The sequence below is a fragment of the Passer montanus genome, unplaced genomic scaffold (genome assembly GCF_014805655.1).
Source record: "Passer montanus isolate IOZ18808 unplaced genomic scaffold, ASM1480565v1 scaffold103, whole genome shotgun sequence".
Classification (NCBI taxonomy): domain Eukaryota; kingdom Metazoa; phylum Chordata; class Aves; order Passeriformes; family Passeridae; genus Passer; species Passer montanus.
In genome coordinates, this window is record NW_024356838.1 from 1,626,911 (window position 1) to 1,640,828 (window position 13,918).

A 13,918-nucleotide genomic window follows, 5' to 3' on the forward strand; every position below is an offset into this window, starting at 1 on the left:
CAAAAGTGCTGATAAACGCTTTAGATCTAAATCTGTCAGAGATTCATACAGTCAGAGTGTAAATCTATACTGAATAATGCATTGCCTAATCTGACCTTTCCTATTTCACAGACCATTACACTTCTCCAAAACTGACTCCAGTATTGGATCTCTGTTGAGTCTGATAGTTTGGGATTGACTGAAGCAAAACAGAGGTGAAACTTCCCACCATTCACACATCCTCAGCATCACTGGGTACACAAATAATTCAGTCAGTTCTCTTTCAGCTCTTATTGGTAAAAAAATGTTTTCAGATATGGTTTCTTAATGCCTCTTTTTAAGTTCATAGACAGCATTGTTTATGTAGAAGGGGAACAGAAGAGTATGTATCTTTGTTGAAGAGATTTCTAATTAATTACTTGAAATGCCAAAGGCCCCTTTCTGCAACTGGCTCTGAAATTTCACAGGACTGGGCCCAGGAGTGTCAGTGAAAGATAATTTAGCTCTTAATATTGATAGATGCATTCATTCACACAGACAAGACATCAAGGCATAAAATGGGACCAATATGTATTTCAATATATAAGTGTAGGCTATTTAAAATGGGTTATTTGGCAGGCCAGAGGAATCCCTATTTAGTAGCAGAGGACTAAAGCATTCCAAAAGAATACAAATCAGAAAAAAAGTTGTAAAAACCCTAATTAGCATTTCTAGACTTGCTATACTTATCTGCTTATTTATCAGAATTTCTGTAATCTAATAAATCACCCCAGTCTTTCTCTCCTAACTCCTGGGTGGCCAGGTGGCAATCATGGACAAAATATTCCTGAGGCTGTGCCACCGAGTGGACTAGCTAGACAGCAGCACAAAGCTTTGGAAACCAATTAGAAGCTGTTTAGACTAAGATTGCTTTCCTACAAAGCCTGCCACACTGTACAGTTTGCTTAACTTCATTACAAAGGTTCCTTGATTATTTGGGTGACCATTATGTGGAACATTAGGGTTTCTCAGGACTACCTGCTGAGAGCTTCCCAGTTTCCCCAGGATGAATATATTGCTGTTTGCACTGCGTGGTGTGGCAGCTGCCTACACACTGGGGGCTGTGGCTGTCCCAATCTCTTTGGCTGGCTGCAGCCTCTGCAAGGCATGACTAATTTTGTTTGAGGTAGAAGAAATATCTCCATTTTGGAAAGTCTGGCTAACAGGGGAGTAGTTTTCTTATGTTGCATATTGGATTGTTTTCTGGCTGTTATTGCTTCAGTCAGTGTGTAAGCTCTTGCCCACACATGCTATATTCTCTCAAGGCATGGTTGTAAACATCATGTACAACCCAGGTACAGTCATGTGTCTTTATTTACGTCTGCATCTGTCTGTATTAGCTGAAAAATTGATTTTGTGCTTTTTCTAAGTGTGATTTAGAAAAGAAAACACAAAACTGAAATTTATGTAGCTCTTTCATCCATATGTATTTGATGCACTATATACACTGATTTCTAATTTTTATCTTTAATAGAAATATCATCCTACACTGTGGCATAAAATAATTATATTTAAATGTGTTTTCTTGTTTTAATTTAATATGGCAAATAAGCCATATTAATAAAAATGTGGCATAAAACATTTCTATTTAAATGTGTTTTCTTGTTCTAATTTAATATGGCAAATAAGCAGTGTTCCACGCTCATAATAATAATTACAGGATTTTAAAATTTTTTGTGAGTCTGTTGAATGATGTAAGTATTAATTTTTAGATGGTACATAAATATTCAATTCCATAATTACCTAGTCATGTAATGAATATTATTATTCAGTAATACCAATAAAATCAACTAAGCTGGTATTTGGTATATTCTGTTGGAAAGCTATGAGTGTTATTAAGCTAGAGCATATATTGGGAAACACTAATTGGGATAATTTTTTTAATATGTTATATTTTACAGTGTTATTGTCTTTCAGATTAGGAGCTCTGCTGTGTGTCATTTTTCTGCTCTCTATCATGATATTGCTTTGCTATTAGAATAACAGCATTTTAGCATTTGCCATAAGAGTGCAGTTTAGTATTTTAGAGTGTAATTCATTCCTGGGCACAGGGCCAGGATGAGGCCTGTGAATCTCCCAAATAAGTGTCAAATCATATAAAAATTGTCATGTTTTCCTCCCTCATTTGGCCTGGTGAGCAGAACTGCTTTTGTAAATACTTTGATGAGACTTGTGCTGTGAGGAGAGCTGGTCCAGAGACATAAGAGCCTAAAATGTGTTTGGGTAGGGACCTGCTGCTCCTCCTGAGCATGGCTGGGCTGCGCTGTGCATCGTGGCAGAGCTCTGTGCCCTAGGAAATGCCCATCCCTGACACTGCCTGCTGTGGGAGCAGCCTTTGGGCTCCTCCTCCATACAGGGCCCAAAGTAACTCCATACAAAGTGACATTTTTTTCCTCAGAAATTACTGGAAGGGCTCACCCATGGCAGGCATACAGTGACTGTGAATTAACCAGCCACTTTACCAATGGACACAGGCCTCCTTACTGGGCCGAAAACAGAATGGGCAAAGCATTAAAAATTAGTGTGAGAGCGTGGGAACAGAACTTTCTGACATGTTTGTCTCAGCAGAAGTGAGCTAATGAGTAATACACTGACTTGAGAACTGAAAATCTAACACCAACTGCTGGTGAGACAAAGAAGTTCTGCTGGGCTTAAGCTGAGCACATCTGTGTCCAAGGTGCCCAGCCTCAACAATGAGATTTGTACAAATGTCCTGTCTTTCCTGATGGAAAAGGCCTACATTAGTGTCTGTAAATAACCTGGCAGTCCTGAGGAGGTGGCTGCTGCAGCAGTGGCAGCTGCTGTGTGCTCTTCCCCAGGAATGAGCGGCTGCCAGAGCAGCAGTAATGAGTAACCGCGGCTCTCCTGCATCCTCCACCTCCCCAGGGCTCCTGTCTGTCCCCGTGCTGGTCCCTGAGCCTCCAGCAGTCTGGGATGTCCTTCAAGGTGACAGCAAGCCAAATTTACCAGGATGAGGGAAGCCTGAATAAATGACCTGTTTGCATGGTGTGACACAGACCTGGAGCTTAACTCGAAAGGTGTAAGGACCTTGACAGGTCCTTACCGTGAGGCCTGATTTCCTGGAGTTGGAAGTGCTGCTGACCACCTTGAGGCTGTCATCCAGAAAGAAGAAATGGATGTCTAAACCTGCTGGGGACAATGATGAATTTAATTTGAATGAATTTCTTGCCATGGCAGATATGAAACAAAATATTTACTTTAAAATAAATAAAAGGGGAAGAAAGTTATCTTGAATCTGATTTAAATTATTTCTGTAGAGCAATCCATGATATACAATCACTATTGCTTGTAGGCAGTTTTATGGGCTAGCTAGAGCTAAACTGGAAAAATAAATTTATACCTTCTCCAGATGAAACTTGCTGTACTATAAATCTTCTGTGCAGTTTGAGTTCTATCGGAACAGCCATTCATTAAACATACTACAAGATGAGAGGGGTTGAAGCAGGTTTAAGTGAAGATCAAGATGATTAGAACAAAAAAAAAAAAAGAAGAGAAAATACAAAAAAAAAAAAAGCTGGGGTGGTTTGTGCATGTGGCTGATAACATGTGAGGGAAAAATGGGTATTTCTGGCCCAGTGGGTTCTTCCTGTTTATGTTCACTATAAGAACTGCGTAAATAGGAATTCAAAGTTCTGTACAAAAGGCACAGTAAAATAGATTATGTTTTGAGATGCCAAATCTGAGCTCTTAGCTGTCATTTTCATTTGTTTTCATATATTTTCCTGTGCTGCCATGGTATATCAGTCTCACAGTTTCTAGGGAAAATGGTACTTCTGGACAGTGGATGCAGAGATGGAGCCAGAATGCAGCTGATCTAAATATTGTATTCATTTATAGTGAGCTGTGTTTTAAATTCTGCCACTTTTTGAAACAAAATCCTGAGGAAGCTTTGTTTCACTTGGACTGCTAAAATGTTTCTGCAATGTAATTAATTGAATGTTCTGAAGCAGTAGATACAGGGAAAAGTCCACAGGCTCTTCTGCTGATGCTCAGCTAGCAAGAAGCATATGAGTTGAGTAGAAATTTCTGATTCTAAGAAAATATGAATTTTCTTCTCAGTCTATATTTCATAGACAGACAAATATCCTTGGTCTTTAAGAGGTTGGATGTTTTTATGAAAAGCTGGTGCAACTTCTCTTTATATTAAATCAATAAAAATGATTTGTATTTTATGAGTGAGGATTTCCTCTAGAGGTGGTATTGGAGGAAACAGAGTTTTGATATCCGGGTCAATATCTATATTTGTGAATAATTCCTCCTGAGTAATGAGAGCTGCAGAAAAGATGTATCCCTTGTGTTGGTGAGCCTCATGGCCTGACACAATGTGTGCTACGTGTGTCAGAGGCTTCTGAGGAAAAAGAGAGAGATGTAGCCCTGTAGAAGTTATCTAGAAATGCTTACTAAGTACACTGATTGACCACAGCTAGAAGTTTACAGGAGTCCACAGATTATAAGAATGGTAATTAATCATAATACCAGAATATTCAGGAGGATGATGTGTTTGCAGTTTTGAGAAAACTGCACGTCAGTTTAGTGAATCTGTGGTCGTAACTACTGCATCAATATAGATTCTGTTTTCTAGGGCCAGGCAAAAGCCATACTGTACAAAACAGTAATTTTTTGTATAATTTCCACAGCTTGGTGCTGGGTAACTGTCTTTCCTCAGTTTCCCATTAAGTGAATGCAGAAACCCTCATAAAAATGGTCTTTGCATAACCTAAATGGTCTTTCCTGTAGAAAAACTAACATTATTTTATAATTCTAGAATTATTTTATAGTTAATTTATTTGCTTGCATGTTGATGTCCATGTATATGATCATGTGTTTGGAGAATTACTGAGGGAAGTTCAGCTTAGAAACCAGGCTTTGCTTTTAGTTCTGGAAGTAAGGTGGTCTCTGTTCTTGGTGGGGAAGTGTGTTTCAGGATTTGGCTTTATGATCTGTGGAAGGTAGTTTGCATGCTTTTGAGTCCTTTTGAGTGTGAGCTTCTGGTGGGATGCATTTGTGACACTGTTGTGGTGCAGGAGTTGTTCTCCTGGGGATTAGTGGTGTGGGGAGCTTGTCAGCACAGCAGGCTGTGATGCAGCTCTGCCCCGAAGATCTGCAGCCTTCATTTCCCTTTTGTGAAAAAGATGCCCAAATACTTAGCATTGCTTTCTGCATGTCAAGGATATGAGATTCACAGCAGGGAATGCTTGGGTGATTTATAGGAAAAGGTGCTTATTCAAATGATTTCCAAAAAATATTTTCACTGGCACAAACATCAGTATGTATCAAGACTGTTCCCTGGCAATTCTTGAACTGGAACAGGATACAATTTACTGGATGAGTAATTTGCTGTGAATGGTTTGTTCATCTCTTCTCTGGCATTTTCTAAGCAATTGATTATGACAAATTACCAGGTAACAGGTTTGTTCAGGCTGTGCTTTGAAACAAAGAGCCTCTGCTGTGGATCCAGCCTGCTGGGCTGAGTGACAGCTAGTGCCCCTGGGCTTGTCTGAAAAGGGGGATTCTTAGATATAAGCAATCTGTGATTAAAACCTTGTATCATTCCATCTTACTCAGCCATTTTCTTGTAAATTTTCAAATTGAATCCCATCTTTTGCTAGCAGTGATTACAGTGCTGGGGAGGCTCCACATCACCCTTCCAGGGCTCTGCTTGGCATGCTGTGACAGCCAGGGCATGCTGCACAGCCTTCGTGAGTCACAACACACTTGGGAGCTACTGGCTGGCACAAATTGCTAGAAAGAACTACAGATTATTACTGTGCAGGAAGCTTTCTCTGGGAAGGTTTGTTCTGTCCATTTTGTCCTGAGGAGTACTCAGTCCATTCCAGGGAGAGTGCTATGGCCTTTGTGGTGTGCATCGTTCATGTTCCTTAGGCTCCCTCAGGCCAGGATGCCTGCAGGATTGGCAGACTTGTGTTCCCGGGGTAATTTGGGGCTGTCTGCATTCCCCTCTACTGCCAGCACAGCTTGGTGAAATTTAGGTATCCTGTTCTGGGTGGAGGAGTGACATTGTGCTTTTACATGTTTATCCCTTGAAACAGGAGATCATTAAGATACTGAAACAGACTTTGCAACTAAATTCCTCATGTTTAGGGAGATGTTTTTTTCCCCTACATACTACTGGTATTCCATTATCATAATAAAAAGCATATACTTCACCTGTAAAACTTGTAGGTTACTTCTACATCATGAAGATTTTCTGCTTGTGCTGCCCAATTATGGAGGCAAAGCTTGTAACAGAAATCTGCTTATATTGAGGCATGGTGTTTTCAGCCTTATGGGAATATTACTTTGGTATTTACAATTTTGAAAAGACAGGTGATCAACACATTCACAGAAAAACAAGTGCTCCTTAGCAGAAGGTGGTGTTACTTGATAATGTCTCACCATGTTTTGTGTTGATTGTATGGAAGCTGTTGTTTCATGTTTAAATATTGAATCCAGCCTGTTGTTACTAATTTAGAAGGGCAGGATTTATCTTGGTTTGACAAACCACTTTACAAAGGTGCTTTTCCTAACCCTCTTTTCCATCCATCTCTAGCACCCTGTAGTAGTGTTTCTTTCTTTCCTTTCACTAACAGGTGCATCACCTTGTAAATGGTATTGAAATCAGGTGAGAGTAATCTTACTGTAAGAACTGTTATCAACCTGTACTACTGTATGTATGCTAATTACACAGTATGAAATTCTTATAAAGAAATCTGCTGGTAATTCTTTTCAGATAAAGTGATTGTGACTATTCTTCAAGTTTATGATGATAGAGTAGAAAGTTTAATTTCTCAATTTAATGACTAATGTTTTTGCAAATGCTATACTGGTTAAAAAAACTTCTATTTTGTTGAAATTACAGGGGAAATGTTGGGGGTTTTTTATGGCTTTTGATAAAAATCTGAACATACTCCATTTTCATAAAACATCCCTGTAGAACATAAAATACCTTTTTTAATGAATAGTCATATACATTTTCACATGTCACAGAGGAGGTTTCATTGTCAATACAGGAAAGTTGGTTAGAGGAGGGAAGTGATTAATTTGTCTATTTAGCTGAACTCAGTTTGTCCAAATACTGTGTAACTGATTGCATGGGGTAATAGCTCCTGTTTGATCTAGACAGGAGAGGGGAAATGGAAGCAAGAAAGTAACTTTTCTCTGGTCATGTTGTAATGTAATTAGTTGTTTGTTTTTCAGGTTTTTTGCCTCCTTTATCAGTTTTTCAAAACTTATTAGCATTTTTTTGTTTTGCAACTGGTGTGAAAAATAAGGCAATTTGTACAGCTTCACATGAGCTTGTATTATAAAGCATACTTGTGAACATATATAGACACACATATTTATAAGAATGAAAACATTAATGAGACTTTAGGTGAACTCAGCTGGTACATTAGAAGAACCAGCAAAAAAAAAAAAAATCTGGCTTTTCAATTTCAAAGGATATGAAAATAGAAGCTCAGTGTAAGGAACACAGCTTTCACAGATTTTTTTCAGATACCTCTCTTTTACCATTATGTTCGAGCCCAGCTATTAAAAAAGTCTGATTACTAGTGCTCAATGTTAATTTCTTTCTATTTTTGCCAGAAGAGATACACAGCACCCTGTTCCCTTTTTCTCATCTATGCACACCTCTCCCTGCCCCCCAGTTTCTGATGAGATAGTCCATCAACCACACAGTTTTCAGAAATATTTGTTTCTTGAAGGCATCAGTTTGGGTGTAGCAATTCTACTGCCAGCAAGCCCTAAACCTCTTTGCAAGAGCTTGGCCCTAGTGTTGTTCCCTAGCAAGAATTTTGGTGAATACCAGGGGCCACACTGATCATCTGGGCATTGCACTTTCCCTGGTGTATTTTCTGTGGTTACTGTCATCCCAGAGAAGAGTTTTGTCAACAGATTAATGTTCTCCTATTATGAATAAGAAGACAGGCAGATGGAGAGCAGCTTTGCTTTTACCACTGCTCCTCAGTGCCCCAGAGCAGCACAAACAGGAGATGCACTCCCACTCTCAGCTGGTGGGCACCAGCTCCTTCCAGCTTCTGGCTTGTAAAGTGCACAGCAGGGATAAGCATAAACAAGGGCAGTCAAATGGTGGAAGGGAAGAAAGTAGGAGAAAAGGACTGAGAGAGAGAGAAGCCAGCAGCAGGAGATAAAAACTGGGCAGAGCAAACAATTGTGAAGCTGGAACTGGCATGAAGCTTCAGAGCTGCAAAATGCCAGTAAGCAATGCTGGTGAAGAGGGGATCTAGGAAGCAAAGCTGAAAATAGAAATCATGCATCTGAGAAGCTACTAGTCTTTCTCAGAAATAACTTTCTATCAGATTTTTACCACTTTCAGTTGACTCATAGCCAGAACTGCAATTAGGCTTCAATATATTTTATAAAAAATAGTACTTAGTTTACTTTCACATAAGTGAAGAGATACAATTGCACAATGGTGGTTACAATGGTAGAAATACATACTGTTGATAAAATGTTTGCAAGAGATTTAAAAACATACTGTACAGCACCACATCTGAAATTGGATGATGGCAAAATGAATCATACATCTTTTCTAAGAAAATTAAATTCCTACTAAATTTTTTTTTTCTGAATAAATAAAAAAATACAATGTGCAATATGTGTCTGACACTACTGAAATATTTCCTGAAGTTAAGCAATATATTAACACAAAAAATGAGGTAAAAAAAGACATTCATGCATTTAAGCCACCATTAGTCTCTGACTCTAAAATAAGGCAGATCATAATCTTTTAAAAACTGTCTTTAGCCATTTAAATAATCTTTAGTGCTTTTCAAGACAAGGTCTTGACAGACCTCGCAGAATCATGAGTTAAGATGCTTTTTATTTCTGACAGGTCATTTTTGACAGGTTCAGCCATATTTGAGATGCATTACATAGTAGAAAATGTTGCTTTTGTTTAATGAAGAAAGAAATGTAAATTAAAAGGAACTGAGAGAGATGGATGTTTTTAGAGTTAATCACAAATGAGACTGCTTTGAGGGAGGGAGGGGTAAGGGAAATAAAATTATGTGTCATCCTCAGTTTTAATGATGTGGAAAAGTGTGACATTAAACAGGACTTGATGTCCATTATTCCAGGCATAAAGAGCTCTATCTCTTGCATTGTAGTCAAGCATGGATATATGAAAATACTGATTATGGAAAGGAATGTCTGTGTACTCATAGGTGGAGGTTTTTGTGGAGTAGGAATAGTAGACCTTGGCTCCCGTTAAGTGCGAGTTAGTGACATACAAGGTGCCACAGATCATGAAGGATTCTCCAGCACTTCTCTTGGGGTAGCCTGTGCTCCAGCTCTTCAGCACCTCCAGCGTATCCTGGTTCAGCTGGCTGATGACAATGTTGCCTGCATTCTGGTTGGTGGCATACACAGCCCACAGCCCAATTTCATCTGCCATCAGGTCGATGTCAGAGAAGCCCCCCCAGGTGTAAGGGTAGACGTTGTGGAAGCCAGCGTACTCCAGGCTGCGCTGCGCCAGCACCCGCCCCGTGTCGAAGCTGTACTTGATGATGATGTTGCTCTGGTACTTGTTGAAATAGAGGGAGCCATTGTAGACAACGTGGTTGGTTCCTGCCCATTTGAATGGAAGGTTGTATGTCCTTGACTCGGCCCCACTGACGAAGTCTGCGATTGATTTGTATTCACGGACGATTTTATTGTTAGTGTAACTATCCATGTACCACACCTGGAAAGGAAACAAACATTGGGAGTGACCATCTCAAACACAGGTGTGTGGTGTGTGATCATGATAGGCATGATGGAGACCTTCCAGAAAAGAAGGAAAATGAGTTTTAGCTGTGCAGCAGGCTAAGGAAGTGCAACATTGCCCACATTCCTGTCACAAAAGCAGGAGGAACTCTTGAATTTCTGAATCAAACTTTCCTGTACGGGTGAACTCTCGACACAACTGTTACTAATTACAGTGTCTGTATTTTCAGAGAAATTTAATTCTGCATTATTCAGTGTTTGGGCCGCTGCTATATTGTGCTTGCTTAAAGATATTTCTAGAGACTAATAATCTAAGAGACAGAGATGGGAAATAGAATGTGAGATAAACTTGAATTTATACTTAGGAATAAATGTGGTTAAATTTTTTTCGGCTGATTCTCTGTTCAAAGAAAAAAAGTATTTTCTTAGTAAAGGAAACAAAAACAATAGTAATGAAACCAGTAGTGTTTCAAAGCCATTTTTCCCCTTAAAAAAGAATTGTTACTTCTTTTTTATGTTCTTTATGCAGCTTCCATTCCCCCATTTTTTTCCTTCATGCAATTTGCTTTTTCTCCTTTTAGTTTCTCAGAGTTTGCTGCTCTCCTAAAGGTAATTGGGATTTCTGGAGTCAGTAGCAAAGCTGCATGGACACAGTGGGCAGGGGAGAGACGCACACAAATCTTTATCTTTTCTCATTTTTCTGTCGCTTTTTCTGTTGTCTTTAGTTTTTTTCAGTATTCAAAAAATTAATCTTGTGGGTTTCATACAAATGTAACCTAGAGTTTTGACTTCCAAATCTCTTTGATGAAGAGAGCATCTTCTCAAAACTGTAGCCAATTTGAGATCCTATTGGAGAGCCAAATAACAAAACAGTAACATAGCTTGGACACGATGGAGCAAATTATCTGACTAGAGCCTACATGGGGCCTAATCCTGCCAATTTTAACTGTGCTGCATTATGGGTTGTGTTCTTGGGTGAAAATGTTGATGCTTGTTTTAGATTACTCTGGCTTTTAAAAGACCTAAGTACAATTAAATATGTTAGGAAATAAAAAAAAAATTGGGTTGTCAGTTGTGGTAGATGATTGTCAACCCTGAAAAAGTTGAATTAAATGGCACAGAAGTGCTTAGATAACTTTTGTCTTTGGATATTTTTCCAAAAATACTGTTGCTTTTTCTCTGGAGATGTTTGAGTGTGAAAATGACTGAAGTAGAAAAACATGCTCAGGAATGTAACTTCCTAGGGGAAAGTATCTTTTAAAAGATTAAAAAAAATCAAGTAAGACTCCAGGACACAAAGATAGTGCCTTAACATACTCGGTTATTTTTCTCTGATGCCAATGGATCCGTCATCCAGGCTCCAAATCGGGTTCCAGATATCTTCACTGTAATGGGACCTGTAATTTTCATCAATTTGCCACATGCTGAAATCAAAAAAACAAATGCATTAATGCACAACTCTCCTTGATGTCAGTTAGAACACAAGACCAAATGCTCCAAACTACATAGTAGCTCCAGGGGGATTCATGCTTATGTTGAAGATTGGTTGTCACCTTCAAAGGAGGAACTTTGCCATATTGAAGAGTAATATAAATATGCAAAAATATACACATAAAATTTTACTGATATATATTTTTGTATTTACATCTTTTGAAGCACAGTTATGATCTTTGGGCATAAGCTGGAATACAGCTGGTAAAATGTCTTTTGAGCTGAAGAACATTTAATAATAAATGAAATGAAGACATAATCCCCCTCCCTGCCTTTTGCCCTCAGAAATTTCAGCACAAAGCTGGGATTGATGGGTATTTCAGTATTCCATTGGCCAGGGTAACAAAGTGGTTAAGGACAGGCAAAAAATGAGCTTGTATACTCAACATTGCTGTACTCAAAGCTTGTGCCTGACTGCCCCCTGCTTACACACACGGCTCTTTCTTTACTGGAGGCTGCCTGAAGAAAGTGAATATGAGAATTATTTAGCAAGCTTGGCTGTATTGGTTGGCTTCTAATCTATTTGGCTGCCTGGGAGGAAATAATGAAAGTCGATACCATCTCGGATGCTGACCTTCCTAACAACTCAAAAATCTATATTTTAGGGGACATTAATAAGATGCCTCTTAGTAACAAGCTCCTGGTGGAATTCATGTGTTTACCAAGATGCAATATCACACAGTGGGGTGCATGTAATTAGGTGGAATAGCATGCTTTTAAAGAAAAGAATGTAAAAAGAAGTGAAACAATTTTTAAAATTTAAAAGTAAGTGCTTCTCTGTGCTACACAGTTTTGCTATACTGATAATCATATCTGTCTAGGAAATAGAGAAAACAAATGGTATCTGGTGTTGAGAGTGAATTTATTCAGCTCAAAAGAGAGGGTCACATCAAGCCTGAATTTTATACTCTGTAACTGGAAAGGAATGTATCATGCCAGCCTATTTGGGTCACTTAGAATGGGGTTAATGCTGTGGTGAAAACTCAGAGGCTGCTTGGGTAGTTTTTGTTCACAGCCAGGGAAGTTGGACATACCAAAAATGAAGATAACTGAATGCATGCTGAGACCTCAATGAGCAGGGTAGGCTGTGTCTATTTCTGGGTCGATTAAGAGTCATTATTAAGAGACATATCTCAATCTATTTAGGTTGCAGTATTTTGAAGATATTTTTTGGAATTTCACATTTAATGCTTGGTTATGATAGGACATAATTTTTTATTCTGGATTTTTTGTAGGCACTGTGTGCTGAGTGCTCTTTTTCTACAGCATAAACCTCTATTAGCTTGAAAGGTAGAGGACTATAACCTATCAGGGTGAAGGCTGCTGATTAAGAGTTAGTTACACATTGTTAATAATTAATGACCTCTTCAGCCTTCATTTAGTTTAAACTGTATGAACGGAGCTGTGTACCCCTGTCACAGGAGTTAGATGCTTTTAGAGAATAATCTTTCAAAATGTATTGAGATGCTGTTCAATGTGAAAAGAGATGATGTAAATCAGCTGTTAAATGATCAGCAGTTTGAGTCAGGGTATATTTCTGATCAAATTTTTATTCCCAGACAGCATGCAGTGATCAAGAAAGGAAGACTCCTAGGAGAGCTGCTGTATAGCTGGGGGACAGCTGACTGAGAAAGTGACAAAGCTTCCCTTTTTGGCATAACAGAACAGAGCACTTTTTTTTCTCTCCTGCCCTATAGTAGGTCCCATTTTTCTTTTCCTTCCTCATTAACCAGCAACCTGTAGATCTGCCTATTTTTTTACCCTGGCAGAAGGGAACATACAAAAAGTTTTGGTTAATAGCAGTTTGATTCCCTGATAGAAGGACCAGATGCTAGTAAAAAGTCAGGTCAAATATATCTCCATACAGGCACCTGTGAAGAAGTTCAGTTACTCTAAGAAAAATGTGATACTTCTAGGCTTTCTTTTTTTTTCCTTCCCTAAGAGGTTCAGATGGGGTTACACAGAAAAGAAGTGGTGGGATATTTAGAAGCCCTCAGTCTCTTTTCCTTGGCTTTGAAAGAAGCAGCTGCCGTACATTAGCAAGTTCCAGCCATAACTGATTGTAGCAGTTGGAAAATCTCAATCATAGAGCCTTTTACATCCTAAACTGAGCTGTACAGGAAATATTACATGCAGAATCCAGGTGCTTCTATTGATTCCTCTCCTGGAACAATTCTGTGCAGTGGACTCTTGTAAGTCTGTTCATGGTTTCCAGTATTTATTTATATTAAGGAAGAAGCTGAGCATAACGTGACCATTAGAAGAGAGAATAGATGTACTTTTGTACAGCCTGTGGGCTGTGAAAGTACATGAGGCAGACTGGGTCTGGAAAGCTCCAAAGTGAGCAAGTGTCAGGAGGAGGCTGTGATAGTGCAGCTGGAGAGGAGCAGTTCTGGAATAGCTGGAAATGGGTGGATAGTCCCATTCTCTGTGATGTGACTGGATATTGGTAGCTGCCATATAGAGCAACTGAGTGTATCATTTATAGAAGGACTGGCAAGGGAAATAAAACCACAACATTCTCTTGAAGTGTTCATAAGCATCATTATTATGGGTGGGTTTTTTTTGGTAATAAATAAGGGAAAATGAAGGGAGGTTTTTTTTGGCACTCGCACAAATGCATTCCAAGTGTTTTACTGCTTGCACTTTTCTGCTTATGGTC

The 13,918-nt window shown here is 38.9% G+C and overlaps 1 protein-coding gene across 2 annotated transcripts in view; it reads right to left on the reverse strand.

Annotated features, from left to right (window-relative positions):
- Nucleotides 1–6,951: 6,951 nt before the first annotated feature.
- The window catches only part of OLFM3 (olfactomedin 3), a 52,366-nt gene continuing 45,399 nt past the window's right edge, over nucleotides 6,952–13,918 (reverse strand). For both annotated transcript variants that reach the window (XM_039718238.1, XM_039718246.1), the window contains exons 5-6: nucleotides 11,083–11,189; nucleotides 6,952–9,742 (exon numbers count right to left, since the gene is read on the reverse strand). In XM_039718238.1, coding sequence (XP_039574172.1) covers nucleotides 9,065–9,742; nucleotides 11,083–11,189 — 785 coding nt within the window. In that variant the 3' untranslated portion in view covers nucleotides 6,952–9,064. The remainder of the gene's footprint in view (nucleotides 9,743–11,082; nucleotides 11,190–13,918) is intronic.